This window comes from Nannospalax galili, unplaced genomic scaffold (assembly GCF_000622305.1).
Source record: "Nannospalax galili isolate Female #2095 unplaced genomic scaffold, S.galili_v1.0 scaffold61, whole genome shotgun sequence".
NCBI lineage: Eukaryota > Metazoa > Chordata > Mammalia > Rodentia > Spalacidae > Nannospalax > Nannospalax galili.
In genome coordinates this window covers 1,034,280-1,047,060 of record NW_008345335.1, presented here as the reverse complement: position 1 = coordinate 1,047,060, position 12,781 = coordinate 1,034,280, and the positions used below count along the sequence as shown (strand labels likewise).

The window sequence follows — 12,781 nt, the reverse complement described above, 5'->3', positions numbered from 1 at the left end:
GGACAGGCATCACCTCTTATGTTCTTTCTAATTCCAGATACTCAGAGCTCTGTGCCACCATTGACAAGGACATCAGAGATCTCCAAAAGGGAATAACTGATCTTGCTAATTCCCTTGATTCCCTCTCTGAAGTAGTCCTCCAAAATAGGTGGGGACTTGATTTACTTTTCCTACAACGAGGAAGGCTATGTGCTGCCCTCAAGGAGGAATGCTGTTTTTATGTTAGTAAAACAGGAGAGGTTAAAGAAGGCATGAAAAAAGTCCTAGAGGGGCTTAAAAAATGAAAAAAGGAACGAGAACAACAAAACATCTGGTTCTCGTTCTCTGCCTCTTCCTGGGCCCCTTACCTCCTCCCTCTTCTTGGACCAGTAATTTTTCTCCTCCTGGTGTTGTCTCTGGGGCCCTATCTTTTCAACAAAATTGTTGCTCTGATGAAAAATCAAGTAGATGCCCTATTAGCAAAGCCTATACAGGTACATTATCAATGCCTGGACCTGCAAGATGGAGCCCATGATGAAATGATATGTTATGCCGACGCTTTCAGTCGCACCCCCTGAGAGCTGAGTTGGACAGTCAATGACTGGTATGAGAGTGACTCCCCCCAAAAACCCACCTAAGACAGGAGGGCCGCCTGAGCTGCTGTCTAATCCCATGACGGGTGTGTAAACTGGGGATGATCATTCCAACCTAAGACAGGCGCAACTCCCTAGGGGTTATAATTCTCATGGCTCCTACTTATTAATTCTCATGGCTTTTACTTATAAACAGAAAAGGGGGAGATGTGGGAGACCATGCTGCCTGGCAGCCCTCCCTGGCCCCCAAGGCAAGCATCCTCCGGAGAACTTGCTGATCAGTCCTCCCTGCCCCCTAAGATAAGCAACCTTTCCGATGACTCAAGATAAGCCTGAACAACACCAATTTCCTTAGCCTGCAACCAGACCGTGGCGCCAGGTCCCCTCATCCTAAGGGACATTCATTAACCCGTTGAAACAACACCTTCCTTCCCTCTTCCCCAGCTAACTTCCCGCTTCAGCCTGTATAAGAATCCCCATGGAAAAATAAACTTTGTCAGCTTGATCAGAGTTCTTTGTCTTGCTGTCATTCTTCGTGTCTCTTGTCCCATCATTTCAGGTCCCTGGGAGTTCGAGTCTCCATCTCCCGCCCTACTGGCCGGGGCACTAAGGCATCATCCTTCTTTGTGTAAGGGATATATTCATCTTTTCATGGGGGAGAGTGAGCACACCCCTTCATCATGAACTTGGTGTTTTAGTCTAGAGCTTTTGCTTATTCCACTGATTCTTATTCCATTGATTCTTGTTTCCTGGCAGCTAGGCTGGTTCTCCCAGGGCTCATCTACCTCTTGTGTGTTGGAAGGCCTCAGGCTCCTCACCACTCTTCTGGAAACAATTCAGTCTCTCCTCTTAGTGGACAGCATAGGATTAATTATTGCTTTGCAGGAGATTCAGGTGTAATTGTATACCTTATTACTCAAAATCTCACATACACACACACATACACACAATTTTACATGTGGTTTTGATGGGGACTTGTGGATTCCTTGAAGCTTATTCCAGGACTATTATTTAAGATCTCTTAATTTAAGTAGGAACACCTTGGATAGCTGACTATATTTTCTCACCCCTTCTCTCGATGCCTTTATAATGTGTTTGTCATTGCTGTCTACAGTTTTTCATGGTCCTCTTGATGGCACTCCCTATGTGAAGAGGCTCAGGTGGCCCAGCTGTGGGAGGCAGGTTGCCAGTGCTCACAGTGATTACTACAAATGTTTTCAATCTAAGGGTTTCCTTATGTGTTTGCAAAGTCAGAGGCCTGGAGCAAAGCTATATAGTGCCAACTGTGCAACTACATGACACAGCTCTTCTTTGGGAAAGAATGGAGAAGGGGTGCAGACACCCCTCCCAGCTGTAACACTTTGGGAACCATCACGGCATTCAAGTGAAGACACCTCTCCCCCAAGGAAGTCCAGCCAGTGGCTGAGCATTGCCGGGTGCTGGTCCATCCATTTCTGCTGATACAAATGTGCAGTTTCCCTTGAGCAGCCTCTACACTCTTTTGGGCTGCGCTTCCTACCCCTCTCTCCCAGATGTCACATTCATACAGTGGTCTGCAGTCTTTTCATGCTTCCCCTGCATATTCTAGCTTTGCTCTCCTTCTTCTCACATCGTCTGCCATCTCTTGTACTTCTAACTGCCTTTGGTGTCTGCTTCTTGGACAGTGTGAACTGAAACTACTGTATTCACAGGTGACATTGTTGATGTGTTATACAATCCCACCTCAGCTTTTCAGCCTAGAAACACTTCCCAGATCTTGCCCACCCATCTGATCCACATCATCATAGACTTTACTAGATACTGGGTTCCACCCTTCTGGCTGTGTATGTTGTAAGGTTTGCCAACACCATCCCACTCAGCCCCCCAATGGTGTTCCTATTCCCTAGAGAAGAGACAAAGGCATAAGACATTCAAAACCACACTTTATTTCTGTATAGAGATTCTTTCCAGAATCCCAGGTTGAAACAAGACTCAGAAGTGACCCTTCTTCATTGACATTTCTCCCCTAAAATCAACCCAACGAGGCCAGCTCCTGAGTCCTCCTTTCCTAGGATTCCATGGAGTCCTTTGTCTTAGCATTCTGATGAGGGGTTAAGGAAGATAAAGACCTTGCTCTTTAATTCCTCCTATAAAGGTCCACTCCTCACCCCTCAAGTACATTGAGTATGTGATACACTTGGGGCTCTACCCCAAGGAGGAATGATGGTAGGAGGAGATTGGTGCAATGCAGTGCACACCAATGGAACTGGATCCCACAGTTTGGAGGTAATGTAACAAGGATGGCCCCAGGACGTGTCCCAGTCTATCACTACTGGATGGTATATCAAGGTAATACACTTAGGAGATAAACATGGGGTGACACATTTCAATACGAATGAGACCCATGCACAACACAAATCACAGTGTTCCTCACACACAGGAGTTGATGGCATTTCTATAAGTCAAATGGACTTTGGAGAAAGGAGTGATAGGAGGCTTGCTAGTCCCCCTGAGGGATGCTTTGCCATATCCAAGCTGCCCAGGACCATTTCATAGTCTCTAATATTATACATGGGTTGATACATGGGTTGACACTGCTCATCTAAGTCCTTTAGGCTGACTGGTGGTTTCCTTTGGAGGACTATCACTGCAGAGGCTTTCTGAAGGCCCCAGCCTTTGGCTTGATTTCTTCCTGTCAAAAGCACCTTTTTTTAAAGCCCTGGGAAGAATCTGCTGCTTGTCAGTGCCTCCTTGCCTGATCGGTTCTTGCTTCACCTGGGCTGGTGCGTTAGGAATGGGAGGCATGACGCTCCTCTGGGTGGAAGCGGCTGTGTGTCCCCAGCTCAGCATTAAGTCCAAAGCAGGTGCTCAAGAAATCCTTTCTGCATAATCTTCTCTTCTGTGAATGGGATGTCCCCAGTGCTTTCTTCTTGGATACTTTTAATAATCATGTCACTTTATAGCTGTGCTTGGCAAGGTTCCCAACTGGAAGCATGACCAGTGACTCGGGTGCTGACTTTTGTTGTTGCTACATGTGTTTTTCACTCACAGATTTCCACTGATGGGGGATTTACTGAGTTTACTGAATATTTTCCATGTTGCTTTCTCAGGTTTTTCTGGCTTATACTCTTGCTATACAACTCCTCCAGGAGTGGTAATACCTTTGTGGGGTTAGAGTCAACAAGGTTGGCAGAGGCTGTAAACCCCATGCCATGGGTGGCACTGTTCTCCCTGATAGATGACTGGAGCTCATGTGCATCTAGTTACCCAAACCATAAGGACAGTCAAGGATGTCAGAGGAAGATTTGGCTTCCAGCCACATCTGGGCAAAGCACACATCTGGGAGGCAGAAATAGTACACTCACCTTCTGGAGACCCTGAAGCTATATCAGGACACAAAGCATTCAGTTCTTGGTTCTTGGCCAACTGACTGCTTTTTTAGGATTTGTAGATCATTCTACTCCTTGCAGACAGGAGACCAGCAAAAGAGGGGGGAAGGAGGGGGAGATTTAGAGTCTGGAGAGAAGATGCAAGTTGCTCCTTTCCAGAAGTTTGGCTGCAGCTTCTTCATGCTATATGCTAGCCAAAAGTTAGGAATCTGGACTAGGGTCCTTGGAATATTCTGAACAGCTGGAGCAGGAAGCCCATGAGCATGTCTTTCCTGATGCTGTTCTCAGAGGTGGAATTCAGCCTGCTACAGTCTGCTGGAGAGATTCATGATTTCCCATTAAGTCCTCTGCTCTGTCAAATACCAGAACCTTCTGGGAGAAGGAAAGTGCTAAGGTTTTAGGGTTAATAGGAGAACATTTACACGTCTGTTTAGGAGCTGGGTATCACCGCTTTTGTTATTTTTTTAGACTGCTTTTTTTGTGTGTGAGAGACAAGCAAAACTTGCACAGTTCTGGAAGCAAGGAACACTAAGATTCAAAGAGACATTAAGAATATTTAGTTCAGCCCTATTGCCTTACAAGGAGAGAGGCTCAGGTAGGTTACTCTCGGTACAGATCTTCCGATTCTTGGTCGGGAGGATACATATCAGCTGGTCTCAGTAGACAGCTTCCACCAGCGTTGGTTGCTCAGGATGGTTCCTGGGGACATTACAGAAGACTCAGAGGCTGTCAGTCTCATGATGTTTAAATGAACTGCAATACTGAGATGTTACAAAGAGGCGGATGTGTGTTCTTTTCATGTGTGCTTAAAGGTAGGGATAGAGCTTCCACTGGGATTTTATGTGGCACCTTCTTTTGCTCACACTGTGAAGGCTGGAGCAGTGTGAGCTGGTCTAAGCATGGTGGAGAATGACTTTATTGAACAAAGACAGAGGCTGCAGCACCCAGGTCTGCTGGGTCCCTTACTGCTCTGCGAATACCTTCTGAAATGAGCCCCAGCATGCAGTTGAAGTCATTTCAGGAACTGTGGAATGAGCTGCAGGGGAAACTGAGTCTGGCCATCTCAATTTAAGGAAGCTCACTGTTGTGCCTTGGGTCACACAGCACAGGGGAGAGGTGGCAAAGACAGGAAAGAATCCAGACTGAATTTAGCATGGAATGTTCTCCCTAAACCATCCTAACCGCTTCCAAAAGCTTCAGTGTTAGGGTATTTCAGATGGATTACAGATCAAACATATAGCCACACATGAAGGAATTGGGACAAAAGTATTGATAGCCACACCTGCAAAAGGCGCAGCACTGCCTAGGCCAGCGTGTTAGAGTGGAAGCTGAAGCTCTCTGTCATGGTCTTCGAGTTGCTTCGAGAAGAGCCATTGGAGGTCAGGTCCAGGGATAAGGGTATGGCCTTGGGGCCTTCTTCCAGCTCCTCCTCATGGGCTCCTACCACTGTGGAGACAGTGGTCTCCAGGCGGCTGACCTTGTACACGCTACCCTGCGTCTGGAGGTACCGGGTGGATTTCATTTCAAGCCCCTCATAGTCACCAGCGCTGATGAAGGGGCAGCAACGGAAGGCATGCTTGAAGCCCAGACGGAACCTGGAGAGAAATCAGATGCAGAGGTGAGCCCGGGGGACTGCTTGTCCCCAGTAGTCTCCCTCCTCAACACCAACCTACGAAAATTCATTTACATCTGGCAATGCTGAGGTCAAAACAAAAACAACAAAACAAAACAAAACAAAACCCCTCAAGGTCAGTTGTCAAGGTGAAATCTTGGCCTAGAACCCAGCTTCATGATATGCATGAGTGTTTCTCGAGGGCTCTAGGGCATCCCAGAATCAGGTTGCTTCTTCATGTGTGGGAATTAGAAGACCTGATCAATTCCACATCAACCAAAACCAGCTCTCACTGCAGGTGTTTACTGTGAGTGTCTACTGAGGTAGCAGCCAGTAAGGGAGACATCAAGATTAAACCTTTGGCGGCCAGTCATGTTTTAGCAGGGTGCCTCTGTTGTCCTACTTGTTAAACAGGGAGAGTCATTTTCACTCACACATGTGCTGGGATATTTAACCTAAAACATGTGAGACAGGTCATTAAGCCCTTGGGAGGATGGAACTGTGAGATTACTAGAGACCACTGGAGCAAGTTCAAGTGGGTATCTTTCCCATACATACAGTACTGAAGTGTCTCAGGGTCTTTCCAGCTGGTGAGGGGTGACAGAAAAGAAATGAGATTACTAGAGACCACTGGAGCAAGTTCAAGTGGGTATCTTTCCCATACCTGAAGTGTCTCAGGGTCTTTCCAGCTGGTGAGGGGTGACAGAAAAGAAGCAACAGGCATTTTGTGTCTCCCCTTCACCTTGGCCTCCTTCCCCACAGAGAAGTTGGGTGCGCCTCTGGGTGATAGTTTTGCTGCAGTGTCCCAGTCCCCTCCTGCTGTCTGCCTGCCACAAGGACTTCCTTATTGCTGCAGCCAGTCCCCAGGAATCTCCCTTCTCTGACTTGTCTGAGGCCGACTTCTGTTGGGGAAGGGCTTAGCCTGTCTGACCAGGTAAGGACAGGAACTGGGCCCTAGGATGCCCTTACCCACGTCTGCTTTCCCTGTGCTACTGGAAATGCAGGTTGAGCCCGAGGAAGCTGCCCTGATGACGCAGTGGCACGGGAAGAGGATCCAGTATGCAGGCCTGTCTACGTGCATCAGTCACAAAGCTTTTTAATTCCACACCTTCACCTCCACCAATGTAGTCTCCAGCTTTTAAAAGTCAGATCAGGTGTTGGGGAGATTGATCAGCAGGTAAGAGCGCTTGCTGCACAAACATGAGGGCCTGGGTTAAAATCCCAGAACCCACATAAAAAGCAGGTGTGGTTGGTTGTACAGGTACCTGTAACCCCAGTACAGGTACAGTTGGCAGGGGGTTGGGGGGCCTGGAGACAGGAGGATGGTTGGGGCTTACTGGCTGTTAGCCTAGCTCTAGGTTCAGTGAGACCCTGTCATAAGGTAATAAGGTGGAGAATGATAAGAGCAGGACACCTGATGTCCTCCCTTGGTGTCTAACTGCATACATCAGCACCTCCCAAACACATACAAGTTTGTACACACCACACATGCTTACACAAAAAAGGAAAAAAATCAGATTACACACAAAAATAAAAACTTCTGGTTCCTTTTGAAAAGAAAAGAAAATCAGCCCATCCTGGGTTCACACTCTTGCCCTGATCAACATGGTAGTGTGGTGTGCAGTTCGCTTGCTGCAGTCTACACTGCTCCCTCTTGTCTCACACCCCATTAGGTGTTGTGGCTTGTGGCATGGGTGTGTGGGTGTGTGGTCCTCACCTGTCATTGAGGCAGCAGTAGATGATGGGATTGTACATAGTGGAGCTCATGGCCAGCCACATGATGGCCAAGTAGACCTGTTGGATGAACTTCTTCACGTAGAGATCTGGCTTGATGTAGGGTAGGAGGAAAAAGATGTGGAAGGGCAGCCAGCAGATGGCGAAGGTGCACACCACCACAATCATCATTTTGACCACCTGTGGAGAGGGCAAGGTAGGTGACCCATCAGCACATCCTCCTGTGGAGGGGGGCTTTCTCTCTCTTCCCACCCCTCACTGTATAATGTGGGCAGGGAGGGAGGTGTTTATAATATCACCTTCCAAGGAGGTGGAAAGACCTTTGGCATAGGAGCTTAAGGACTTTGGTTACAGTTCTCAGAGTGGCCCACGACTGGCATCATTGCCATCCTCAGAGGACTTGTGAGAGTTATGGATTCCTGGACCCAAACCAGGTGTCCGGAATCATAATGGACTGGGAACCCCTTCAGAGGATCTGACATGTTGTCACATTTGGTGACCACTGTGCTGTGTGACTCTGCTCTTCAGTGACTGAAGAAACCAAAGGAGACAGCTGGTGAGCAGAGGTGAAGGGAGCTCAGGAAAGAAGGCCCTGGAGAGGAGCAGAAGGCCCTGGGGAGAGAGCTGGGGCAGGTGCCTGGTCTGGAGACTGGAGGAGATGGAAGGAGAGGGGAGCAGTTTGGAATGTTGCTACAGGGGCATATCCAGTGCTGAAAGAGGATTTTTTTTTTTTTGGTCTTTTCGAGACAGGGTCTCCCTGTAAGGTCATGGGAGACTGGGAGTTGTGGTCTGAGGTTTGTATCACCCCACACCCCATTATGTGAGGAATCCTAACCCTAGTGTGATGGTTAGGACATAGGGCCTTTGGGAAACAATTAGATATCAAGTGTAAAGCCTTATGGATCAAAGTTCTTATAAAGGAGGCCTGGGAGCTCCCTGGCCGCACTCCCACCGTGTGAGTAAGTAGCCTCACCAGATGGTGGATCTGCCCTGATCTTGGATTCCCAGGCCTCTGGAACTAGGGAGAGTAAATTTCTCTTGTTTATAAATTCCTAGGCAAAGGTGCTTTATTATAACAGTTCAAGTGGACTAAGATTCTCATGCATGTAAATGAGTGTGAGAATGTATAAATGTTTGTATGTGTACGTGTGTGAGTGAGCATATATGTATAAATGTGTATGAGTGTTTGAGTATAAGTATGTATGTGGGTGTATGGATGTGTGATTGTGTATGAGTATGTATGTGCATGCATGTATGCGGGAGTGTTTGCGTGTGTGCGTGTGTATGAATGTGTGTATGAGTATAAATTGTATGTGTGTATATTTATGAGTGTGTATATGTGCACACATATGAATGTATGTATGTATGTGTCACAGATGTGTGTATATGTGTCTATATGTGTATGAATATATGTGTATACATGTATCAATGTGTGTATATAGATGAATGTATTTGTGTATATGTGCATGAGTGTGTATGTGTATGTGTACATGGATATGAGTGTTTTCGTGTATGTTCATGATTGCATATATCAGAGTTTGTACATACGTATGACTATATATATGTGTGTGTATATGAGTGTGTCATATATGTGTATATGTGAGTGTGAACAAAGGCCCAGCCCCTCTTTTGTTTCTGAGGCCCTGGGGTATTTTGCCCCCACCGTCTCTGGAACCTGCAGGCCCTCTGTCCTGCTTGCCAGCCTGCTACTAGTGCCTGGGCAACCTAGGCCTGCCTGCCCTTTGCTCACCTTGCGTTTGGCAGAGACTTGCTCGTGGTAACGGTCCGAGGAGTCCCCAGGGATCTCGCTGGCCCACAAAGTGATTCCCACCACAGTGTAGGCATAGCCGATTACCAGCAGGGGGAGGAAGTAGATCAGTATGGTCACGCAGATGTGGTACCTGGTATGAGGGAGATAGAGGGGTCAGTGCTAGGAATAAAAGGTGGTTTCAGCCGTGGCCACTTTTCTCAGCCTTCACCAGCATGTGGCAGGTGATAATGCACACTGTGGGGAGGTATGCCACCTGTGTGGGGTGAATGGGTGATAAACCAGAGAAAGCAAGTCAAGTTAATTTATATTCTTTTTGTGGACTTTTTACATATTTGTTACTTTTCTTGTTTCTGTGACCAAATACCTAACAACAAGCAACTAAGCAGAGGAAGGATTTATTTTAGCTTACGGTTTTAGGGAACATAGTCTGTCATGGCCCGAAGGCAGGGCTGCAGAGCATTGGGCAGCTGGCCACACTGTTGCCTTGGTTAGCAAACAGAGGCATGAGAGGAAATGGGGTTGGGCTATAAAACTGGCCTGCTCTGGTGATCCCCTTCCTCCAGCAAGGCTCTGTGTCTTAAGATTCCACAACCCTCCAAAACAGCACCAGCAGCTGGGGTACTAGGTAGTGAAACACGAGCCTGTGGGGCACATTTCACATTGAAACCACAGCAGTAGTGGAGAAAGGAGGATGGCCTTGAGGCTCTGATCCTCCTGCCTCCTGAGTGCTGGGATTAGGGTTATAGGTGTGCACCACCATGCCTATCTAGCCAGAATCAACTTCTCATCATTGGGGAAGAGCCACTCGCAGACTTGTTTCCTTCCACTCTCTTGCAGTCTGTGCTAATTCTCACTTTTCAGTAGGGAAAACCCCCATAGGCACTCCAGTTCTCCTCTATCAGTACTCAACTTGCTTTCAGTCATTTCTTCATAAAGCCTCTCAGCTCTGCCACATCTCCAGCCCTCTCTGAATATGAAAATTGGCAATTTGAAAATACTCGAAGAGTTCTTAAGTCACGAGCCATAGAATGGGCGAAGCAGCGCAGCACTGCCTCTCTTCTGTGCCAGCTGCTCTTGACTCAACAGGCTACTCCTGGCTTGATGGGCTCTCAAAAGGCCCCTGGGTTGTCACCTTCTCCTGCAGCCGCGGCAGAGTTCTCCCGCCACCACAGCAGTGACTGTGTGTTGTGTGCCCTACTTGACCTTAATACCTTGTCCTCTTTCAGGTTAGTGAGCTGACAGTACTTGCAAGCAAATCAGTGAGACACGATAGGGTTACCAGAGTATGCTCCAAGAGTCTCCCACAACTCCTGCCTAGAACAGCTGGATCTCGTGTGGACCAAACACTATGAATGTGCTCTGCCAGGTCATTGCCTTGGAGTTCTGATTGGGATCACCAGGTGAGAAAAGTGTGGGAAGATGCTGGGGCCCAATAGATGCTTATTTCCCTGGACTAGTGTGGTCTTGCAGTTGGCCTCAAGAATCCTCCAGATTTCAGCAATTGCAGAGGGCCATGAAAATCAGCATTTATTTATGTTACCCATCTCTGTGTGGTACATACATGTGTGTATGTGGATGCATGTGTGTGAGTGTATGTGTGTCTATACATGTGTATGTGGAGGCCAGAGGTTGACATTGGCTATTTTCTTCTATCACTCTCCACCTTAGTTTTGAGACAGAGTTTTCCACTCAACCTGGAGCTCACTGATTGTCGAGACTGGACAGAAAACCCCAGGGATCCTCCTGTTTCTGCTTCCCAATGTTGAGATTACAGGCTTGAACCACTGTGCCAGGTGTTTGCATGAGTTCTGGGGATCCAAATTCAGGTCCTCTGCTTGAAGAGAACTTTACCACTGAGCCATCTCCCTAGCACAGAAAATTTTCATTTGTAGCAAATTCCCTGGGTCCGTGGTTCTCGGCTTTGAATGTGTGAAAGAGTCCCTGAGATAGTTTTTAAAAAATTCTTTGTGATTGAAGGTGTTCAGTTGACCTAGGTGTGGGAGCAGGAGAGTACAGTCTAGAAAATTTCCTGAGTTACTGAGAAAGATGGCTAGATGGAGAACTTCTATTTCAGTCTTGAATCTGTAAGACTGCTGAGTCCCTATTGGGACCCCATAGCTCTCTGCAATTGAATGACTTCATTAAAGTATGCATTAAACTCATTTTTTATTTTTTTTTTGCATCTATAACTTATGCTTTAGTTTCTGGGACCTTGCTAATCAGAAGGGCACTGCTCCTCTCGGGTCTTGCTAATTCCTAGATAACAAGGATTCCTCCTGACAGCAGGAATGGATGCTGGGAATTGAACCAGGGTCCTCTGCAACAGTAGCAAGTGCCCTTCACTGCTGAACCATGTCATATATATTTGCTGCTGTTACTTTGAAAACTGTGCTGATTCATATATACAGGTGTGTGTATACACACACACACACGCACACACACACACACACACACATCTAAAATGACTGGAAGCAGATATCCATGTAATTACAACTGCAAAATGCAAACATTTTGGAAAGAACATTGGATCATAGCTCAGCCGTTTGCAATGAATACCGGTTCCTTTTTACTGTGGTAATTTTAGAAGTGAGTGTCAAGTTTGAAATTAGATTTGCTAAGTTGGGGTTTCACCACTTGAACTCTACACTGGCCTCAAATAAACCCATATGAATTAGGTGTTCTGCTTTGGCTACTTTCCAAGCGTGTCTATCTCTAAGATGATCATCTGCTGACATCAGACTGCAGCTTCGTAGGCCTTCCAATGTGGATTCAATACTAGCGACATTCCAGGGAATGTCCAGGCTTTCTGAATTGGATGGGTGCTGCTGTGGCATCCTGTTCTCTGAATTAGGAACCTGGTTTTCTTCCTCTCCAGAGCAGATGGTTGTTGGACTATTCAGCCCCAATCATAGTAAACCAATCTAATTACCCCCATCCCCCATATTCCTCTAGAGAACCCATCTAACATAGCAGTTACAGAGTTCCCAGTGGTAAATCAAGTTTCTTACCTTGGATCTGGGTAGAGGATGTGATACATAGGGAGACCCCAAGGTATGGAGCCCCTAAATCTGTATTATGCTTCCTTGTCAGTCTTCCCAGTATAGCAGATGATTTAAAACTACATGAAAGTTCCTTGCAGACAACAAAAAGATGGGTTGTGTTTCTTAATCCAGTCAACTAGTCTGTATCTTTTGACTGGGGAGTTCAGTCCATTAATATTTAAAGCTATTAATGAAAGATGTATATTGAATCCTGTCATTCTTATTTCTGTTCACATTCTTCATGTGCATTTCCACATTTACATCTTCATTGAATTTCTTTCTATAACCCCTTGTGTATAGTAGCTCCTTTCTTCAGCTCTTTCTATTGCTTCCAGAACTCCCTGAAGGGCTGGTTTTGTGGACATGAATTCTTTCAGCCTGTTTATGTCATGGAAGATTTTTCTTTCCCCTTCAACTATAATAGACATTTTGGGTGGGTAAAGTAATCTGGGTTGGCATCTGTGGCCATTTAGAACTGGGAATACTTTGGTCCAGGCTCTTCTGGCTTTCATAGTTTGCACCGAAAAGTCAGCTGTAATCCTAATGGGTTTTCCTTTATATGTGACTTGTTGTGTCTCTTTTGCAGCTCTCAGTATTGTCTCTTTGTTTTGTACGTGTAGTGTTTTTACTATGATGTGCTGTGGAGAGTTTCTTTTCTGGTCCTGCCTGTCTGGTGTTCTATA

At 46.5% G+C, this 12,781-nt stretch overlaps 1 protein-coding gene across 1 annotated transcript in view; it reads right to left on the bottom strand.

The window, feature by feature from the left end:
* Positions 1 to 2,505: 2,505 nt before the first annotated feature.
* Tacr1 (tachykinin receptor 1) overlaps positions 2,506 to 12,781 on the bottom strand; it is a 175,987-nt gene continuing 165,711 nt past the window's right edge. Inside the window, exons 3-5 of the mRNA XM_008841586.2 lie at positions 9,037 to 9,187; positions 7,270 to 7,466; positions 2,506 to 5,535 (exon numbers count right to left, since the gene is read on the bottom strand). Coding sequence (XP_008839808.1) covers positions 5,244 to 5,535; positions 7,270 to 7,466; positions 9,037 to 9,187 — 640 coding nt within the window. The 3' untranslated portion in view covers positions 2,506 to 5,243. The remainder of the gene's footprint in view (positions 5,536 to 7,269; positions 7,467 to 9,036; positions 9,188 to 12,781) is intronic.